We start from the raw sequence: 22761 nt of genomic DNA, 5'->3' as shown, positions 1-22761 counted from the left end.
ATAGCCAACAATAACTTTATTGATGTTAACAAACATACTATAGAAGTCAACAGGAAGTGTAGTGATGCTAACTAACATATAACCAACAATAACTTTATTGATGTTAACAAACATACTATAGAAGTCAACAGGAAGTGTATTGATGCTAACTAACATATAACCAACAATAACTTTATTGATGTTAACAAACATACTATAGAAGTCAACAGGAAGTGTATTGATGCTAACTAACATATAACCAACAATAACTTTATTGATGTTAACAAACATACTATAGAAGTCAACAGGAAGGGTATTGATGCTAACTAACATATAGCCAACAATAACTTTATTGATGTTAACAAACATACTATAGAAGTAAACAGAAAAGGTATTGATGCTAACAAACATATAGCCAACAATAACTTTATTGATGTTAGCAAACATACCATAGAAGTCAACAGGAAGTGTATTGATGCTAACTATCATATAACCAACAATAACTTTATTGATGTTAACAAACATACTATAGAAGTCAACAGGAAGTGTATTGATGCTAACAAACATATAGCCAACAATAACTTTATTGATGTTAGCAAACATACTATAGAAGTCAACAGAAAGTGTATTGATGCTAACTAACATATAACCAACAATAACTTTATTGATATTAACAAACATACTATAGAAGTCAACAGGAAGTGTATTGATGCTAACTAACATATAACCAACAATAACTTTATTGATGTTAGCAAACATATTATGGAAGTCAACAGGAAGTGTATTGATGCTAACAAATATCAAAGAAGTAAACAAGAAGTGTATTGATGTTGACTTGTTCCACCCCGCAGGAGCAGTACAAGTTCTGTTACGAGGTGGCGCTGGAGTACTTGAACTCCGGCTAACTACGACTCTTTGACAGAGACTGCAAAGACTTTGAGGTGTCCGACGTGCCAAGTGTGCTGGGTTCTAACCCGACACACACATATTCTTATTGGCCCCGCCCCCCTTTAAGCCAACTTGGCTCCTCCCCTTGACGACCTGCGCCGAAGCCTTGCTCATCCCGGGAGGAGCGCCAAACGGAAACTACGGAACGGGAATGTTTTATGCTTTGTGTGTACAAAACGAAACAAGCTCCTTCTTCTTCTCTTCGGCCGGCGATGCGTTTCCAAAAAGTTTTGTAAATGTTGTGTAAAGTGCTGACTGGTGTCTCGCTGCGTTTGCTTTGACTTTGTTTTCTGTACGGAGACGCCGAGCTTTATTTACTCTTGTTGTGCATATTGTACAGATTTCTGTAGATTATTTATTGCCTGTATGTTTTGTTTTTTTGTGGCAGTAAGTGACAATCATATGTTGTTTTGTTTATAGTTTTGGTTTATTGATAGTATTGTGTGCTTTGTGTTTCAACTGTATGTAAAGATACAAATGATATAAATGTAACTACAAAAAGAGGCTGTCTGTGTTGCTTGTTCTTTGCTGGCGAGTGAGAGTTGGAGCGATGGTGACCTCTGCTGGCCATGTGAGGAATTACACTAGTCTTCTGGAAAGTGTTGCACTCACTTCTTTCATGTTTAATAAACATGTATTCTTAAATTATTTGAGAGTTTAAAAAGAATAATCAAAATTTCAACTAAATACTACCAAAAGTAGTTAACAATCTGACATAAATTTAATGTTTAAAAAAAAAGACTAAAATTGTATTTATTATTTTTATTTATATATATATATATATATATATATTTTTTTTTTTTTTTTTTTTTTCATTTTGGTGGAAGGCCTGTGATATTTGTGCCATTTAAATATAATATAACATTTTTAATTATGTGTCTGTTATTACTGTTACAATCTGTAACAGTAATAAATAGAGGCAATATTAGTATCTCATATTATATATAGTACATTTATATTCTAAATAAATTTCAAAGTTGCATGCGTTAAATAGGCCTATATAATTCATCAAAATAAGCATATTAAAAAATAATGAAATATTCAAAAGGTAAATCATCCATTATGACAAAATACATGTATTCATAATCAAAGGTCAATAATCAAATATGTCAAAGTAAAGAATTAAATAATAAAAACAGATTTAGCAAAATCAATTGGCAATCAACAAAACTCATTTAACACAACATAATCTCATCATCAAAATAATCACCTCAGTATATGTTTGATGCATGGAGACCGAAACTCTTGCTCAGGACAGAGAACCTCCTCTGGCAGTGACAGACAGCAGACTGGCAGAAAAATGGCATTTTCCAATTTAAATAGCCCATAGCCCCTCCCACTAGTTGGGACCAACTTGACAGGGGGCAGTGTTGTAACACGTTACTGTAACGCCGTTACTTTCGGCGGTAAATCAATCAATCAATGTTTATTTATATAGCCCTAAATCACAAGTGTCTCAAAGGGCTGCACAAGCCACAACGACATCCTCGGTACAGAGCCCACATACGGGCAAGGAAAAACTCACCCCAGTGGGACGTCGGTGAATGACTATGAGAAACCTTGGAGAGGACCGCATATGTGGGTAACCTCCCCCCTCTAGGGGAGACCGAAAGCAATGGATGTCGAGTGGGTCTGACATAATATTGTGAAAGTCCAGTCCACAGTGGATCCAACACATCAGCGAGAGTCCAGTCCATAGTGGGGCCAGCAGGAGACCATCCCGAGCGGAGACGGGTCAGCAGCGCAGAGATGTCCCCAACCGATGCACAGGCTAGTGGTCCACCCGGGGTACCGACTCTGGACAGCCAGCACTTCATCCATGGCCACCGGACCTATGCAACTCCCCCTCGCAAGGGACAGGGGACAAGAGGAGAGAAGAAAAGAAACGGCAGATCAACTGGTCTAAAAAGGGGGGTCTATTTAAAGGCTAGAGTATACAAATGAGTTTTAAGATGGGACTGAAATGCTTCTACTGAGGTAGCATCTCTAACTGTTACCGGGAGGGCATTCCAGAGTACTGGAGCCCGAATAGAAAACGCTCTATAGCCCGCAGACTTTTTTTTGGCTCTGGGAATCACTAATAAGCCGGAGTTCTTTGAACGCAGATTTCTTGCCGGGACATATGGTACAATACAATCGGCGAGATAGGCTGGAGCTAAACCGTGTAGTATTTTATACGTAAGTAGTAAAACCTTAAAGTCGCATCTTAAGTGCACAGGAAGCCAGTGCAGGTGAGCCAGTATAGGTATATATATATTTAGGTATATAAAGGTATATACAGTATAGGCGTAATATGATCAAACTTTCTTGTTTTTGTCAAAAGTCTTGCAGCCCAATTTTGTACCAACTGTAATCTTTTAATGCTAGACATAGGGAGGCCCGAAAATAATACGTTACAGTAATCGAGACGAGACGTAACGAACGCATGGATAATGATCTCAGCGTCGCTAGTGGACAAGATGGAACGAATTTTAGCGATATTACGGAGATGAAAGAAGGCCGTTTTAGTAACACTCTTAATGTGTGACTCAAACGAGAGAGTTGGGTCGAAGATAATACCCAGATTCTTTACCGAGTCGCCTTGTTTTATTGTTTGGTTGTCAAATGTTAAGGTGGTATTATTAAATAGATGTTGGTGTCTAGCAGGACCGATAATCAGCATTTCCCTTTTCTTAGCGTTGAGTTGCAAAAAGTTAGCGGACATCCATTGTTTAATTTCATTAAGACACGCCTCCAGCTGACCACAATCCGGCGTGTTGGTCAGCTTTAGGGGCATGTAGAGTTGAGTGTCATCAGCATAACAGTGAAAGCTAACACTGTATTTGCGTATGATGTCACCTAGCGGCAGCATGTAAATACTAAAGAGTGCAGGGCCAAGAACCGAACCCTGGGGAACTCCGCACGTTACCTTGACATAGTAATCTAATGCGTTATTTTTCATATTCAGTAACTCAGTTACCGTTACTACATGATGCGTTACTACGTTATTTTACGTTATTTTTTATGTAGTATCGGCTAGAAACTGAGAAGATCTGAGTGTTTTATTGCAACGCTGCGGAAGAGGCGACAAGAAAGAGGCGTGCCGCGCGCTGTCTGTGTGTACAGTATGTGTGTGTGTGTGGGAGGGGGCGTGTCTGTGTTTACTAACAAGACGTCATGGCGAAGCCCGAAGCCGAGTTTCTTAAAACGGAGATATTCTCAATACTTTTCTTTTGTCGACCTCAAAGAAAAGAACATTTTAGTTGAATGTAAGTTGTGTCTTGGATCAAAGATCCTATCCTAGCAATTCAAATCTGCTGAAACAGCTACAAAAGCAACGTGCTTCGACGAAGCTAGTAAAGAGACACACACTTCACCTCCACCTCCAACAGCGGCTGGATTTTAACGAGACACTGCACACTGAAGGTACACACACTCTGTCAATTCTCTTATAAACTCTTTCATTCTACACTTCTAGAGTGTTTGATTATCACATCACTCTAAATGTATAGACTATAAAGTTCACAAACATAGAGAGGGATGCTAGTGGGCCAGGCCAATCTTTCCTTTTCTCTAAACTAAAACTGGGGAAATGTGTAGTGCAGGGGTCACCAACCTTTTTGAAAGCAAGAGCTACTTCTTGGGTAGTGATTAATGCGAAGGGCTACCAGTTTGATACACACTTCAATAAATTGCCAGAAATAGCCAATTTGCTCAACTTACCTTTAACTCTATGTTATTATTAATAATTAATGATATTTACACTTAATTGAACGGTTTAAAAGAGAAGAAAACACGAAAAAAATGACAATTAAATTTTGAAACATCGTTTATCTTCAATTTCGACTCTTTAAAATTCAAAATTCAACCGAAAAAAAGAAGAGAAAAACTTAAAAAAAAGTATTTATGGAACATCATTAGTAATTTTTCCTGATCAAGATTAATTTTAGAATTTTGATGACATGTTTTAAATAGGTTAAAATCCAATCTGCACTTTGTTAGAATATGTAACAAATTGGACCAAGCTATATTTCTAACAAAGACAAATCATTATTTCTTCTAGATTTTCCAGAACAAAAATTTTAAAAGAAATTCAAAAGACTTTGAAATAAGATTTAAATTTGATTGTACAGATTTTCTAGATTTGCCGGAATAATTTTTTTGAATTTTAATCATAATAAGTTTGAAGAAATATTTCACAAATATTCTTCGTCGAAAAAACAGAAGCTAAAATGAAGAATTAAATGAAAATGTATGTATTATTCTTTACAATAAAAAAAAAAAAATTACTTGAACATTGTCAGAATTGTCAGGAAAGAAGAGGAAGGAATTTAAAAGGTAAAAAGGTATATGTGTTTAAAAATCCTAAAATCATTTTTAAGGTTGTATTTTTTCTCTAAAATTGTCTTTCTGAAAGTTATAAGAAGCAAAGTAAAAAAAATTATGAATTTATTTAAACAAGTGAAGACCAAGTCTTTAAAATATTTTCTTGGATTTTCAAATTCTATTTGAGTTTTGTCTCTCTTAGAATTAAAAATGTCGGGCAGAGCGAGACCAGCTTGCTAGTAAATAAATACAATTTAAAAAATAGAGGCAGCTCACTGGTAAGTGCTGCTATTTGAGCTATTTTTAGAACAGGCCAGCGGGCTACTCATCTGGTCCTTACGGGCTACCTGGTGCCCGCGGGCACCGCGTTGGTGACCCCTGGTGTACAGTGTATTCAGGCTTAGCCAACATAACTTTCAAATGTCCAGTGTCCTCCTGTGACACCCAGCTTTTGAGAACCATGGTTGGGCCCAAATGAGGCCTAATTAGTCAAGGCAGGTGTGCTCACCTATATAAAGCCCTCAGCTCCACCCTGACTCTTCTAGCCACCCATCCAGAGCCAGGGTGAGTGACAGGTTACAATTTGTTTGTTGAGCGCATGCTTTTCACTGACTCAAAAAGATTGAATGTTTGTCCAAGTTGTGCTTCCTTACAAATGTGCACGGTTTGCAAGGAAGTCCAAGGTCAATCAGTGACAGTGGGGGAGTCAAACTGTCACATATTTACAGTCGTGGTCAAAAGTTGACATACATCATGTCATGGCTGTCTTGAGTCTCCAATCATTTCTACAACTCTTATTTTTTGTGTGATAGAGTGACTGGAGCACATACTTACAAATCTGCTGGGTCAAAAGTATACAAACAGGGTTAGGGTAACTAATAAGTAATAATTCTGAGGTTATTGAGGGAAGACTCTTAGTTAATGGCTTACTGGTTGATCCTTTATATGACAGGAGAGCTCTGCTATCTTTGAGACTGAACTGCAAAAATACTAGTGAAAGATCCTCTGTAGAACAGGAGGGCTCTGCTTTTTTTTAGGATCTACAGAAAAAATACTAGTCAAAGATTCTCTATACGACAGGAGTGCTCTGCTCTTTTTTTTTAGGACCTACTGCAAAAATACTAGTCAAAAGTCCTCCTTATGACAGGAGAGCGCTGCTGTTTTTGGGACTCAACTGCAAAAATACTAGTCAAAGATCCTCTGTATAACAGGAGAGCTCTGCTTTTTTTAAGGACCTACTGCAAAAATACTAGTCAAAGACCCTCTTTATGACCTCTTTTATAGCTACAGTTGACCATGCATGGAAATTAGTCAGCATTGTTTACATTTGAGCAGATAACATTTATTTTTTGTATTTATTATTTGGTAACACTTTAGTATGGGGAACATATTCACCATTATTTAGTTGCTTATTAAAGTAACAAAGACTTCATTTAGTGTTATTTGGACACTTGGGGAACATATAAGGGTTAGGGTTACTAATAAGTAATAATTCTGAGGTTATTGAGGGAAGAATCTTAGTTAATGGCTTACTGGTTGATCCTTTATATGACAGGAGAGCTCTGCTATCTTCGAGACTGAACTGCAAAAATACTAGTGAAAGATCCTCTGTAGAACAGGAGGGCTCTGCTTTTTTTTAGGATCTACAGAAAAAATACTAGTCAAAGATTCTCTATATGACAGGAGTGCTCTGCTCTTTTTTTTTAGGACCTACTGCAAAAATACTAGTCAAAAGTCCTCCTTATGACAGGAGAGCGCTGATGTTTTTGGGACTCAACTGCAAAAATACTAGTCAAAGATCCTCTGTATAACAGGAGAGCTCCGCTTTTTTTAAGGACCTACTGCAAAAATACTAGTCAAGACCCTCTTTATGACCTCTTTTATAGCTACAGTTGACCATGTATGGAAATTAGTCAGCATTGTTTACATTTGAGCAGATAACATTTATTTTTTGTATTTATTATTTGGTAACACTTTAGTATGGGGAACATATTCACCATTAATTAGTTGCTTATTAAAGTAACAAAGACTTCATTTAGTGTTATTTGGACACTAGGGGAACATATAAGGGTTAGGGTTACTAATAAGTAATAATTCTGAGGTTATTGAGGGAATACTCTTAGTTAATGGCTTATTGGTTGTATAATAAGGCCATGCAGAATAAGGCATTAATAAGTACTTAATAATGACTAATTAAGAGCCAATATTTTACTAATTTGCATGTTAATAAGCAACTAATTAATGGTGAATATGTTCCCCATACTAAAGTGTTACCTATTATTTTTATAAATGTATTCAACATTTCTGTCCGCACATTTGATATTCTATGTTTACTTTTGGAAAAATAATTTAGTTTTAAAGTTTAGCTTTATATTTTCGTTTTTTTATTGTATTTATTATTCAAAGGACATAAAAATGTGATGCATATTATTTACTCTTCACGCAAGGGCAAACAATTTTGTGTTTTTTCATTTAGTTATTTTCGTGTTTGTCTTTTGTTATAAGGCAGGAAAATAACTGATGGTGTTGTGCGGTTTTGTTCCACCAGAGATCAGTTTTGTTCCACTAGAGATCAGTTTTGTTTCACTTGAGATCAGTTTTGTTCCACCAGAGATCAGCTTTGTTCCACCAGATATCAGTTTTGTTCCACCGGAGATCAGTTTTGTTCCACCAGAGATCAGTTTTGTTCCACCAGAGATCAGCTTTGTTCCACCAGGGATCAGCTTTGTTCCACCAGGGATCAGCTTTGTTCCACCAGAGATCAGTTTTGTTCCACCAGAGATCAGTTTCGTTCCACCAGAGATCAGCTTTGTTCCACCAGAGATCAGTTTTGTTCCACCAGAGATCAGTTTTGTTCCACCGGAGATCAGTTTTGTTCCACCGGAGATCAGTTTTGTTCCACCAGAGATCAGCTTTGTTCCACCAAGGATCAGCTTTGTTCCACCAGAGATCAGTTTTGTTCCACCAAAGATCAGTTTCGTTCCACCGGAGATCAGTTTTGTTCCACCGGAGATCAGTTTTGTTCCACCGGAGATCAGCTTTGTTCCACCGGAGATCAGCTTTGTTCCACCGGAGAAGAGCTTTGTTCCACCAGAGATCAGTTTTGTTCCACTAGAGATCAGTTTTGTTCCACCAGAGATCAGTTTTGTTCCACTAGAGATCAGATTTGTTCCACCAGATATCAGTTTTGTTCCACCAGATATCAGTTTTGTTCCACCAGAGATCAGTTTTGTTCCACCGGGGATCAGTTTTGTTCCACCAGAGATCAGTTTTGTTCGACCAGAGATCAGTTTTGTTTCACTAAAGATCAGATTTGTTCCACCAGAGATCAGATTTGTTCCACCAGAGATCAGTTTTGTTCCACCGGAGATCAGTTTTGTTTCACCGGAGATCAGTTTTGTTCCACTAGAGATCAGTTTTGTTCCACCAGAGATCAGTTTTGTTCCACCAGAGATCAGTTTTGTTCCACTAGAGATCAGTTTTGTTCCACCAGAGATCAGTTTTGTTCCACCAGAGATCAGTTTTGTTCCACCAGATATCAGCTTTGTTCCACCAGAGATCAGCTTTGCTCCACCAGAGATCAGCTTTGTTCCACCTGAGATCAGTTTTGATCCACTAGAGATAAGTTTTGTTCCACCAGAGATCAGTTTTGTTCCACTAGAGATCAGATTTGTTCCACCAGAGATCAGTTTTGTTCCACCAGATATCAGTTTTGTTCCACCAGATATCAGTTTTGTTCCACCGGAGATCAGTTTTGTTCCACCGGATATCAGTTTTGTTCCACCGGAGATCAGTTTTGTTCCACCAGAGATCAGTTTTGTTCCACCAGAGATCAGTTTTGTTTCACCAGAGATCAGTTTTGTTCCACCAGAGATCAGTTTTGTTCCACCAGAGATCAGTTTTGTTCCACTGGAGATCAGTTTTGTTCCACCAGAGATCAGCTTTGTTCCACCAGAGATCAGTTTTGTTCCACTAGAGATCAGTTTTGTTCCACCAGAGATCAGCTTTGTTCCACCAGAGATCAGTTTTGTTCCACTAGAGATCAGTTTAATGCTGCTTACTGACTGCTGCTGTGTAATGTCAATGTGATGCAGCTTTGTCCTTGCAACTCTCTAAACAAAATGTAAGAAAACAAACATTTTCTTTCACGCCAAACGTTGTGTAGTTTGAGTCATCTTCCTACTGACTGACTTCAAACTTATTATTTTTCTGTTTTTTCAAGAAACTTCCTCCTTCCCTCTGCTCACCAGGGAAGACTTTTCATTTTACATCACTGGTGAAATATTCCTCCGGTCTCTCTCTCTCTCTCTCTCTCTCTCTCTCTCTCCCGCACACACACATTCCGCCCACATGAGTTGCAGGAAGTGAGGAGATGAGTGAGAATGTTGATAGAAGGAGGAGAAGAAAGCTGCACAGTGGATGTTGCCTGGGCCTTTAAGTCCACAAGACACCGACATATGGACACAAAGATAGGAGGCATCTGCTCGTGTGTGGCCTTTCAAATCTTTGACTAGTATTTTTGCAGTTGAGTCCCAAAAAGAGCAGAGCTCTCCTGTCATATAGAGGATCTTTGACTAGTATTTTTGCAGTTGAGTCCCAAAAAGAGCAGAGCGCTCCTGTCATATAGAGGATCTTTGACTAGTATTTTTTACAGTTGGTCCTAAAAAAAAAAAGAGCATAGCACTCCTGTCACATAGAGGATCTTTGACTCGTAATTTTTCTGCAGATCCTAAAAAAATCAGAGCCCTCCTGTTCTACAGAGGATCTTTGACTAGTGTTTTTGCAGTTGAGTCCCAAAAACAGCAGCACTCTCCTGTCATAAGGAGGACTTTTGGCTAGTATTTTTGCAGTAGGTCCTAAAAAAAAGAGCAGAGCACTCCTGTCATATAGAGGATCTTTGACTAGTATTTTTGCAGTTGAGTCCCAAAAAGAGCAGAGCTCTCCTGTCATATAGAGGATCTTTGACTAGTATTGTTTTACAGTAGGTCCTAAAAAAAAAAGAGCAGAGCACTCCTTTCACATAGAGGATCTTTGACTCATATTTTTTCTGCAGATCCTAAAAAAATCAGAGCCCTCCTGTTCTACAGAGGATCTTTGACTAGTATTTTTTACAGCAGGTCCTTAAAAAAAAGAGCATAGCACTCCTGTCACATAGAGGATCTTTGACTCGTATTTTTTCTGCAGATCCTAAAAAAATCCGAGCCCTCCTGTTCTACAGAGGATCTTTGACTAGTGTTTTTGCAGTTGAGTCCCAAAAAGAGCAGAGCTCTCCTGTCATATAGAGGATCTTTGACTAGTATTTTTGCAGTTGAGTCCCAAAAAGAGTAGAGCTCTCCTGTCATATAGAGGATCTTTGACTAGTATTTTTTACAGTTGGTCCTAAAAAAAAAAGAGCAGAGCACTCCTGTCACATAGAGGATCTTTGACTAGTATTTTTGCAGTTGAGTCCCAAAAAGAGCAGAGCTCTCCTGTCATATAGAGGATCTTTGACTAGTATTTTTGCAGTTGAGTCCCAAAAAGAGCAGAGCTCTCCTGTCATATAGAGGATCTTTGACTAGTATTTTTGCAGTTGAGTCCCAAAAAGAGCAGAGCTCTCCTGTCATATAGAGGATCTTTGACTAGCATTTTTGCAGTTGAGTCCCAAAAAGAGCAGAGCTCTCCTGTCATATAGAGGATCTTTGACTAGTATTTTTGCAGTTGAGTCCCAAAAAGAGCAGAGCTCTCCTGTCATATAGAGGATATTTGACTAGCATTTTTGCAGTTGAGTCCCAAAAAGAGCAGAGCTCTCCTGTCATATAGAGGATCTTTGACTAGTATTTTTTACAGCAGGTCCTTAAAAAAAAAGAGCAGAGCACTCCTGTCACATAGAGGATCTTTGACTCATATTTTTTCTGCAGATCCTAAAAAAATCAGAGCCCTCCTGTTCTACAGAGGATCTTTGACTAGTGTTTTTGCAGTTGAGTCCCAAAAACAGCAGCACTCTCCTGTCATAAGGAGGACTTTTGGCTAGTATTTTTGCAGTAGGTCCTAAAAAAAAAGAGCAGAGCACTCCCGTCATATAGAGGATCTTTGACTAGTATTTTTGCAGTTGAGTCCCAAAAAGAGCAGAGCTCTCCTGTCATATAGAGGATCTTTGACTGGTATTTTTGCAGTTGAGTCCCAAAAAATGATTTTTTTTTTTTTTTTTTTCATAAAGAAATACAATCATGTGTGCTTACGGACTGTATCCCTGCAGACTGTATTGATCTACCGTATTTCCTTGAATAGCCGCAGGGGCGCTAATTAATTTAAAACCTCCTGTCACTCCGGCGCTTACCAGAAGCCTGTGGGATGGCCAAGCATGCGCTAATTATTTTAAAACCTCTTCTCACTCCGGCGCTTACCTTATCATGAAAAGCACATTTAATTAAAAAAACCGTTATTATTGTCTTACCTTTAGGTATAAATGAGTCCATGCCAGCTCCTTTTGAAGAAAAGCATCGATATAGAAGTCTTCCTTATCTTTCTTCAGTTTTAAAAGTATCTCTGTCTCGATGGAGATCTTCCTTTTAAGTATTACCTCCTGCTTCAATTGAAAGTACAGTTTAGAAAACTGTTTTATTTTAGATATGTAATCCTCCATGGTAAAAGTCCAAGCAAACAATGGCTGCGCACTCTTGCTGCCGGTTGTCTTCTTCTGCAGCACTCTTCTGCGGTACCAGCAGTCGCAAGAAGGATCACTAGCGCCCTCTACCACCAGGAGGCGGGAGTCATTTAATGACTCATATTTGACCCGGCGGAAGTGCCAAGCATGCGCTAATTATTTTGCGAAACGAGTTTGACCCGGCTGTAATTCTAGGCATGCGAATACCATATTCCCGGCGCCAATTCAAGGAAATACGGTATATTGATATATAATGTATATATTGTGTTTTTTATGTTGATTTAATTTAAAAAAAATAAAAATAATAATTTTTATTTTATTTTATTTTTTATTTTTTATTTCTTGCGTGGCCCGGTACCAATCGGCCCGGTGGTTGGGGACCACTGACATAGAGGATCTTTAACTGATATATTTGGAGTAAGTCGCATAGTGCAGTGTTTTTCAACCTTTTTTGAGCCAAGGCCCATTTTTTTCGTCAAAAAAAAATATGGAGGCACACCACCAGCAGAAAAGGTTACAAAATGAAACTCCACCAGGTTGTCGTGCCTTATTTTGAGTTTGTTGTTGTTTCCTGTGTGTAGTGCTTTAGTCTCTGTCTTGCGCTGTTCATTTGGTGACCCTTCCTGTTTTGTTGTTGTTCTGTAGCAGCGTCACGCCTTCCTTTGAGTTCTAGTCCCCGCACCTGCTTTGTTTTAGCAATCAAGACTATTTAAGTTGTGCGTACGCTATCCTTCTTTGTGGGGACACTGTTGATTGTCATGCCATGTACGGATGTGCTTTGTGGACGCCGTCTCCTCTCCACACGCTGTAAGTTTTTGCTGTCGTCCAGCATTCTGTTTTTGTTTACTTTGTAGCCAGTTCAGTTTTACTTTTGTTTTGCACAGCCATCCCTATGCTTCAGTGCCTTTTCCTAGCGGGACTTGCCTTTTGTTCATTTTTGGTTTAAGCCTTACATTAACTTTTTACATACCAAAAAACACTCCACTAGACAACGGCACATTATTATAATTATTGATTTGCAAAAAAATATTTTTTTGGACCAATTAGGTGAAGTTGCATAATTTCCCACGGCACACCAGACAATATCTCACGGCACCTAGTGTGCCGCGGCACAGTGGTTGAAAAACACTGGCATAGAGGATCTTTATACAACACAGGGTTGTGTTCTAAAATGTGACTTTATATTATTCATTTAGTGAAGAAAATATGTGAAGATATGCCAGAGCAAGCATGCATATGATATTAAAAGAAGAGCGTGCATTCAAATGTATGTTAAAAGAAGAATACAATGAAGGGAAAAGTCCTTATCTTTCTGAAATGATGTCTCCTTGGGCACTTGAAATAGAGATGCATTACATAATGCATGTTCTAAATAAATAAATTATGACTCCTTTTTTTAATTTCATTTTTGAAGCCCTCTACAAGAACCCAGTTTCACATTTTCCAAAAGAGCAGTTATTACTTCGGAGGGATGCATTTTTCATGAGCCTTCATTTTCAAGCAAGCAGTGCGAGAAGGGCGTGCAGTGACAGCAAAAGTCCACTAGATGTCGGTGTGGCGCATTCTGCACCAAGCCCGTTCGTCAACCCCAATGTCAAGTAAAGTCAACCGCAGGTGTGTTCAGGTACACTCGTTAATTCCTGCCTCAATGTTTAAATAGCCTGACAGTCAAATATAGCATCATTTAATGTCATTTAAACCAAAATGCGTAGGATTAAAAGGAAATGTCGCCTCCTCGCCTTCATTGTGCATATTTAATGAGCGACACTGTGATGTTTTCTCACGCTGCTGTGAATAAAGTCATGAATGATTAAGTCATGGTAGATGAAGTGTGACGTTGCACAGCCACACATGAAGGTCAAAGGGCAATCTTATCTCCAAGGAAAGAGGAGAGGAACTGGAATATTTATAATTTTTCCAGCCCCATTTGCTTCTTTTCTCTTCTTGATATTACAATGCTCAGGCTGCTGGTAGAACGTTGGTACGGTGCAGCCTCCTGCAAGGGCAAGCAACCGCAGGTGCTCGCCGCCGCCTTCCAATAATAATCCGCCGCATTGGCCTTCGCTTGCAGCCTCGCCATCGAGCGTTTGCCAGGAGGAGAATCGACGTACACAATAAGCGCAGCCTGTCAAGCGATGTCGTCCGTGAAATCTATTTCTCTGACCTTCCATGCAGACCTGTGGTTTAGCATTGTGGGCAGCAGAGGGCACTGTGGTGAAAATGTGTTTTTGACCCACACTATAGTTGTGTCCCAGCAGCCACATTAAAGACCCATCCATCCATCCATTTTCTTCCGCTTATCCGAGGTCGGGTCGCGGGGGCAGCAGCCTAAGTAGGGAAGCCCAGACTTCCCTCTCCCCAGCCACTTCGTCCAGCTCTTCCCGGGGGATCCCGAGGCGTTCCCAGGCCAGCCGGGAGACATAGTCTTCCCAACGTGTCCTGGGTCTTCCCCGTGGCCTCCTACCAGTCGGACGTGCCCTAAACACCTCCCTAGGGAGGCGTTCGGGTGGCATCCTGACCATCTGGCTCCTCTCGATGTGGAGGAGCAGAGGCTTTACTTTGAGCTCCTCCCGAATGACCAAGCTTCTCACCCTATCTCTAAGGGAGAGCTCCGCCACCCGGCTGAGGAAACTCATTTCGGCCGCTTGTACCCGTGATCTTGTCCTTTTGGTCATAACACAAAACTCATGACCATAGACGAGGATGGGAACGTAGATCTTGTACCCGTCATCCTGTCTAAGGCTGCAGCTAACGATTATTTTTCTATCGATTAATCTATAGATTATTTTTTCGATTAATCGGTTAATCTATAGATTATTTTTTTCGATTAATCTATAGATTATTTTTCCTTTTACCGATTATTTTTTTATTCAAAATGAAGATGAAAAAATAAATGTAGGCCCGTTTTTTCAAAAGGCATGGCTTTTATTTACAAAAAAAAAGAAGTATGGCCACTCAGTCAACATTGACAACAACATGACTAAATATTCTGTAACAATGTAAACATTTAAAACTTTTAACATTTAACAAAATTAAAAGTAGCTTATTTGCTTTTTAATGTGCACATATAAAAGTCAACATCCAGTGCAAATCTTAATATTCTGCAATAGTATAAGCATTTCAAAAGTAAAAGTATTGCTTATTTTGCTTTAAAATGTGCAAAAATAAAGATAAACATCCAATACAAAAAAGTGCAAAACGAAATATTCTGTAACAACAGTGTAAACATTTCAACAAAAGTGAAAGTATTGCTTATTTGCTAAAATGTGCAAAAATAAAGATAAACATCCAATACAAAAAAGTGCCAATCTAAATATTCTGAAACAGTGTAAACATTAAGTATTGCTTTTAAAATGTGCAAAATAAACATCCAGTCCAACACAGTACACAATAACCAATTCTACTCATTCCAGTGAGTGACTAACAGTTGTAATGAAGAAAGGTTAGCATGTCTACGCTCAGAAGGGGTCGATGTGGCTGGAACTGAGAGGTAATTAGCCTTCACCTCAAGCCAGGACTGCGAGTGAGCTGAGCTGCAGTTTATATTTCTAGAAGGTCAACGGGCTCATAGTGATGTTACTAGTAGTTGACTGGGAGGTGTTTATTATCATTTGGGGAGAGTCCGCTGCCTGATGCTCACCTGCTAAACACCTATCTGCTCCATGCTGAAGCGCTGACTACATGCGCTATGAATACGCACTGCTGATTGGCTGGTAATGCTTCGTGTGTACCAATCAGATGGTTGTGTGGGTGGGACAATGCTGCGTGTGTACCAATCAGATGGTTGTGTGGGTGGGACAATGCTGCGTGTGTACCAATCAGATGGTTGTGTGGGTGGGACAATGCTGCGTGTGTACCAATCAGATGGTTGTGTGGGTGGGACAATGCTGCGTGTGTACCAATCAGATGGTTGTGTGGGTGGGACAATGCTGCGTGTGTACCAATCAGATGGTTGTGTGGGTGGGACAATGCTGCGTGCTGAGACAGAGGCAGAAGGAGCAAAGCAGCTTGTTAAGACTTTAGCAGCTAAAGTTAGCTTTAGCTTAGAAACTCGTTCGGTACACCCCCGTACCGAACCGAAAGCCCCGCACCGAAACGGTTCAATACAAAACACGTACCGTTACACCCCTAGCAGATACAAATGACACATTCATGTTTTTGTGTAATGATGACAACGTATGCTCGCGCGGACGATTGACTAGTTGATGGTTTTCTTTTCAAATGTTGGTTCATAGCCGTTGTGCTGCTATGATAGGCCATTTCCGCTCCACACAGTGTGCATACAACAACATTATTAGGCCGTTTATTGAAATACTCCCACACTTTTGACCACTTTTGGCATGCTTTCCCCCCCTCGCTCGCACCGCTCGCATCGTCTTCTTTGATCGTCTGCTTTGCGCTTCGCCATGACGGTAGTGTGACGTCATTATGCGACGCGTCGACGCACAAAAACGGCGTCGACGTATTTACGTAACCGATGACGTCGACTACGTCGACGCGTCGTTTCAGCCTTAATCCTGTCCTTTAGGTCATAACCCAAAGCTCATGACCATAGGCGAGGATGGGAACGTAGATCTTGTACCCGTCATCTTGTCCTTTAGGTCATAACCCAAAGCTCATGACCATAGGTGAGGATGGGAACGTAGATCTTGAACCCGTCATCTTGTCCTTTACGTCATAACCCAAAGCTCATGACCACAGGTGAGGATGGGAACGTAGATCTTGAACCCGTCATCTTGTCCTTTCGGTCATAACCCAAAGCTCATGACCGTAGGCGAGGATGGGAACGTAGATCTTGTACCCGTCATCTTGTCCTTTTGGTCATAACACAAAACTCATGACCATAGACGAGGATGGGAACGTAGATCTTGTACCCGTCATCCTGTCCTTTAGGTCATAACCCAAAGCTCATGACCATAGGTGAGGATGGGAACGTAGATCTTGAACCCGTCATCTTGTCCTTTACGTCATAACCCAAAGCTCATGACCACAGGTGAGGATGGGAACGTAGATCTTGAACCCGTCATCTTGTCCTTTCGGTCATAACCCAAAGCTCATGACCATAGGCGAGGATGGGAACGTAGATCTTGTACCCGTCATCTTGTCCTTTAGGTCATAACCCAAAGCTCATGACCATAGGTGAGGATGGGAACGTAGATCTTGTACCCGTCATCTTGTCCTTTAGGTCATAACCCAAAGCTCACGACCATAGGTGAGGATGGGAACGTAGATCTTGTACCCGTCATCTTGTCCTTTAGGTCATAACCCAAAGCTCATGACCATAGGCGAGGATGGGAACTTAGATCGACCGGTAAATTGAGAGCTTTGCCTTCCGGCTCAGCTCCTTCTTCACCACAACGGATCGGTACAGCGTCCGCATTACTGAAGACGCCGCACCGATACGCCTGTCGATCTCACGATCCACTCTTCCCTCACTCGTGAACATGACTCCGAGGTACTTGAACTCCTCCACTTGGGGCAGGATCTCCTCCCCAACCCGGAGATGGCACTCCACCTTTTTCCGGGCGAGAACCATTAAAGACATTAAAATAAAGTTGACAATTTGTTCAGTTAGGTCCTGACGTTGAGCAACTCAAACATGGCGTTGAAACAAAATGATTTTTGACGATGATTAATCAATGTTAGGTTCTGACGTTGGTTAGAGCATTGAATTTTGGTCATTTCCCAACCAATATTCTACAACACAAATATAACGTTGAAAGAACATACTTTTTGACATTTATTGTGGGAATGCACCAAAGCCTTCATGTCAGAATAATTGTATCTAAGTTATCACAAAACTTTGTGTTTCAATGAGTTCCCGGCAAGAAGACAAAAGCTGTCTTTGAACCTACCAAGACGAAGGCTTGTAAAACTCCACCGTGTGGGATGGGAAGCAACGTGAAGGTGTTCGGTTTCTTTCATGTATTGTAATCAACAGAAAGATATTGTCTTGACCCAAGAACTACAAAGCGGAGAGGAAGCAGCGCCTGACTCCCCTCAAGGCGACCTCTTCTTTGAACTGTTTTACGACCTTTTCTTTGAACTGTTGTAATCAAAGGCGATGGCTGTTTACGACCCCTGTCCCTTAGAAACAGCTGTTGCCATGTAATCAGGGAAAGTCCAAATAAAAGACAAGGCGTACAATCTTTCGCCAGAGCGTGCTGGGAGACTGCGCAAGAGTACAGCCCAGACGTTTCTCCTCAAATTCAGCCAAATTTAATTCTGTCTCTGTTTAATTCTTTGCTTCTTGTCTTGTTTAATAGATGTCATCAGTGTTTGAAGCTGACAATTCACACATATGGTTTTCTACACCAAAGTTCATCTATTTATTATTCAACTTTTGGCGCGCTCTACCTTCCGCATTTTTCACCAGCATAGGCAGCATAGCTCGGTTGGTAGAGCGGCCGTGCCAGCAACTTCAGGGTTCCAGGTTCGAGTCCCGCTTCCGCCATCCTAGTCACTGCCGTTGTGTCCTTGGGCAAGACACTTTACCCACCTGCTCCCAGTGCCACCCACACTGGTTTGAATGTAACTTAGATATTGGGTTTCACCATGTAAAGCGCTTTGAGTCACTAGAGAAAAGCGCTATATAAATATAATTCACACAATTCACACAAACTTTAAACTGTTCAGCCTATTCGAGAATCCCAGATTTCCCGGTTTTCTGAGAAATTTTTCCCATTCAAAATGAATTGGCCATTTTTCCAGCTTTCACCATTTCCACATTTTTCAACCTATTCAAACCATTCCACCTTCAACACATTCCACCATTCTGGAAATTCAAACTACAAGGTTTCCAAGTTCCAAAAAATTCCAGGATTTTACAGAATTCCTGCTTTTCCAAAGCCCTATTTCCACCCTTTTTTCTGGCGACTACACCTTCCACATTTTTTCAACCCACTTCAACCGTTCCACGGTCAAAATATTCCTCTTAATCAGGACAAAAAAACGAAGTTGTTTTTTGAACCGAAAAAATTCCCAGTTTTCCCGAAATTCCAGGAATTCCGTAATATAAATGTTCAATTCAACATGTTACTACGTCAACATTTCTCGACCGATTTGAAAAATGTCCACACCAACCATTTCAACTCATTCAGACCATTCAAGTTTTTTACCATTTTCCAAAAAATTCCCGCTTTTCCCGAAATTCAACATCGGTACCAAAATACTGGTATCGGGACAACACTAATCACTTCCAATCTTTGCAAACGTTATCATATGCAGCTGTATCGTCTCAACGTGAACTGTCACATGGTGTTGTACCGACTCAAACACATATGGTATCACATGTTGTCGAACCAACCACATGGTATTGTACCGTATCAAACTGTACGGTGCGGTATCAAACGGTGCATATCCGTGTGGCCCCAGCACTCCGCCAAGAACGCTTGCTCAGCACTTTTCGTGCAGAGAGAACGAGCGACTCCGCGTAGCCTCGCTATCGATACGATATCAATCGTCTGTGTTTGCGCCACACGCTGTTATTGCACAAGATGCAGGTTTTTTTTCTTGGGGGAGGAGCTTGAGTGTGAGATGTTTAAAATGTTCTTTCAACGATGAAACTTATGCAAACCCGATTGCGTTACAAATAGAGATGTCCGATAAGATCGGCCGGAAATTATCGGTATCGTTTTTTTATTATCGGTATCGTTTTTTTTTTTTTGTTTTTTTTTTTTTGTTTGTTTTTTATTAAATCAACATAAAAAACACAAGATACACTTACAATTAGTGCACCAACCCAAAAAACCTCCCTCCCCCCATTTACACTCATTCACACAAAAGGGTTGTTTCTTTCTGTTATTAATATTCTGCTTCCTACATTATATATCAATATATATCAATACAGTCTGCAAGGAATACAGTCCGTAAGCACACATGATTGTGCGTGCTGCTGCTCCACTAATAGTACTAACCTTTAACAGTTAATTTTACTACATTTCATTAATTACTAGTTTCTATGTAACTGTTTTTATATTGTTTTACTTTCTTTTTTATTCAAAAAATGTTTTTTAATTTATTTATCTTATTTTATTTTATAATTTTTAAAAAAAAGTACCTTATCTTCACCATACCTGGTTGTCCAAATTAGGCATAATAATGTGTTAATTCCACGACTGTACATATCGGTTGATATCGGTATCGGTTGATATCTGTAATTAAAGAGTTGGACAATATCGGAATATCGGATATCGGCAAAAAGCCATTATCGGACATCCCTGGTTACAAATAGTCTTTATGGACGAGTCGTCATGTTTGCTATCGTCCTCATAAATCCGCCAACTCGGTGCTGATGTGGCAAGAGCCTCCTAGCGTCCTAGTCTCCTAGAGCAGTGTTTTTCAACCACTGTGCCGCGGCACACCAGTGTGCCGCGAGATACAGTCTGGTGTGCCGTGGGAGATTATCTAATGTCACCTATTTGGGTTAGAAATATTTTTTGCAAAGCAGTAATTATAGTCTGCAAATAATGTGCCGTTGTTGAGTGTCGGTGCTGTCTAGAGCTCGGCAGAGTAACCGTGTCACACTCTTCCATACCAGTAGGTGGCAGCCGGTAGCTAATTGCTTTGTAGATGTCGGGAACAGGTCGTGTGAGACGACGAGGGTTTGTTGTCGTATCTAATGCTCAAACCAAAAATAAACAAAAGGTTATGGAGAACGAAACTAAAACCGAACTGGCTACAAAGTAAACAAAAACAGAATGCTGGACGACAGCAAAGACTTACTGTGGAGCAGAGAAGGCGTCCACAAAGTACATCCGAACATGACATGACAACCAACAATGTCCCCTCAAAGGAGGATAAAAACAACTGAAATATTCTTGATTGTTAAATTCAAAGCAGATGCGGGGAATAGCGCTCAAAGGAAGACATGAAACGGCTACAGGAAGACACCAACAGAACAGGAAAAGCCACCAAAATAGGAGCGCAAGACAAGAACTAAATGAAACTGCTACAGGAAAATACCCAAAAAAGAGAAAAAACACCGAAATAGGAGCGCAAGACAAGAACTGAAGCACGACACACAGGAAAACAGCAAAAAAGTCCAAATAAGTCAGGGTGTGATGTGACAGTACACCTACTTTGAGACAAGAGCTATAGTGATGCATGCTTGGTTATGCTTTAAAGTCATACCCAACAATTGCGACAACAGGTTTCATTTTTGTATAATTTCTGCTGGTGGTGTGCCTCCGGATTTTTTCAATGAAAAAAATGTGCCTTGGCTCAAAAAAGGTTGAAAAACTCTGTCCTAGCATCCTAGCATCCTAGCATCCTAGCTTCCTTCCTCCTAAACACAGTTTGAGTTAAACCCCACCAGTGAACAAAGTCAACCACTGAGGTCCAGGTGAACCAGTCACAAACAAGCGTGATGGATGCCAATCATCCGGGGGTGCAGCGGACCCGCCCCGCAGGTTGTGGGAATCGAACAACTCCTATCCCCTAATTAGCATGCGCTCTTAGCAAAATCAAGCTTCTCCCCCTCTTTGAACGGCCGGCTCGATGCGAGGATGCAGGCAAGATAAAGGCACGGACTCCCCGCCACGCCGGCAGATCTATCGGGAACGCTGGAGCGTGTTGCCATGGCAACAGATGAAGACATGCGGTCCTCGGCGGATGAGGGCACCACTGGTTCACTCGTCCTCTCTGCTCGATTGGCAGCGAAGCTCCACGAGGCTGCCATGGCAACAGACGGATCACATGCAAGGAAGCAGGGAAGAGGAGGATGAGGATGAGGATGAGGATGAGGATGAGTGCTGTTGGCTGCCATGGCAACGTAGAGGTCAGGTCGACAGGAAATGACATGGACTTTGCTGACGACTTGACCCAGACTGGACTTCTGGTTTGGACTCCTGCCCACACGTGATGGAAAATATGATTCTGTTCAATTCAATATGATACACTGTAATGCATTTGAACCAATACGATACAGTTCACTTCAATTGGATTCAACACTGCGATACCATATGATACAGTTTCAAATGTTGCATCAATTTGCTGCGATACGACATGATGCAGTTTGAATCAAGTTCTTGCGAAACGACGTGATACACTTTGAATCGATTTTCAGTGATATTATTCCATGAATACAAGGTGATACAGTTCGTTGTTGTTCATTGATACCATACTGTACAATACAGTACAATACAATGTGTATGACACAGTGCAATCCGATCCTATACAGTCCTTTAGACTGAGACTTGGACTTGGACAAACTTTATTGATCCACAAGGGAAATTGCTCTACACAGTAGCTCAGTTATCAAGGATGGAAAGGGTAAGGATGGAAAGGATAATGCGCACAAGGGCACAAAAGGAGGGCGAAAACAAACAAAAGGTAAAAAGTACACTAAAAATGAACCATACTAGCAATATAAAATATAACATATATGTAATATTTACATATTATATATACTGATATATTATAATATATTTTCATATGACATATACAATATATAACAAATATATAAAATTAATTTAAAAAAAAGTATATGATACCAATTGGTTCGATAGAGTTCAATGCAATGTGATACAGTTGCATTCATTTGATAGACAGAACATAACTAAACAAAACATGATCCGACAAATATATACATCATTTACTGACCTTTTTGTAATAAAATATCTGTGAATTAGTATATACAACAGTTTTGTAATATGTAATTAGTTAATTCAGTCATTATTAATATATTGAGATGAAGAATATCTTATTTTCAATAAGGTTGAAAGTAGGGATATCCGATAATGGCTTTTTGCCGATATCCGATGTGCCGATATTGTCCAACTCTTTAATTACCGATACCGATATCAACCGATACCGATATCAACCGATATATGCAGTCGTGGAATTAACACATTATTATGCCTAATTTGGACAACCAGGTATGGTGA

General features: G+C 40.1%; 1 protein-coding gene across 6 annotated transcripts in view; it reads left to right on the top strand.

The window, feature by feature from the left end:
• LOC133631183 (receptor-type tyrosine-protein phosphatase mu-like) overlaps positions 1 to 1404 on the top strand; it is a 578559-nt gene extending 577155 nt beyond the window's left edge. For all 6 annotated transcript variants that reach the window (XM_062023331.1, XM_062023329.1, XM_062023328.1 and 3 more), the window contains one exon: positions 831 to 1404. In XM_062023331.1, the coding sequence (XP_061879315.1) occupies positions 831 to 884 (54 nt within the window). In that variant the 3' untranslated portion in view covers positions 885 to 1404. The remainder of the gene's footprint in view (positions 1 to 830) is intronic.
• Positions 1405 to 22761: the final 21357 nt, after the last annotated feature.

The sequence above is a fragment of the Entelurus aequoreus genome, linkage group LG16 (genome assembly GCF_033978785.1).
Source record: "Entelurus aequoreus isolate RoL-2023_Sb linkage group LG16, RoL_Eaeq_v1.1, whole genome shotgun sequence".
In the NCBI taxonomy this organism is placed as follows: domain Eukaryota; kingdom Metazoa; phylum Chordata; class Actinopteri; order Syngnathiformes; family Syngnathidae; genus Entelurus; species Entelurus aequoreus.
The sequence above is the reverse complement of the archived record's forward strand: the minus strand, read 5'-3'. Positions and strand labels throughout refer to the sequence as shown.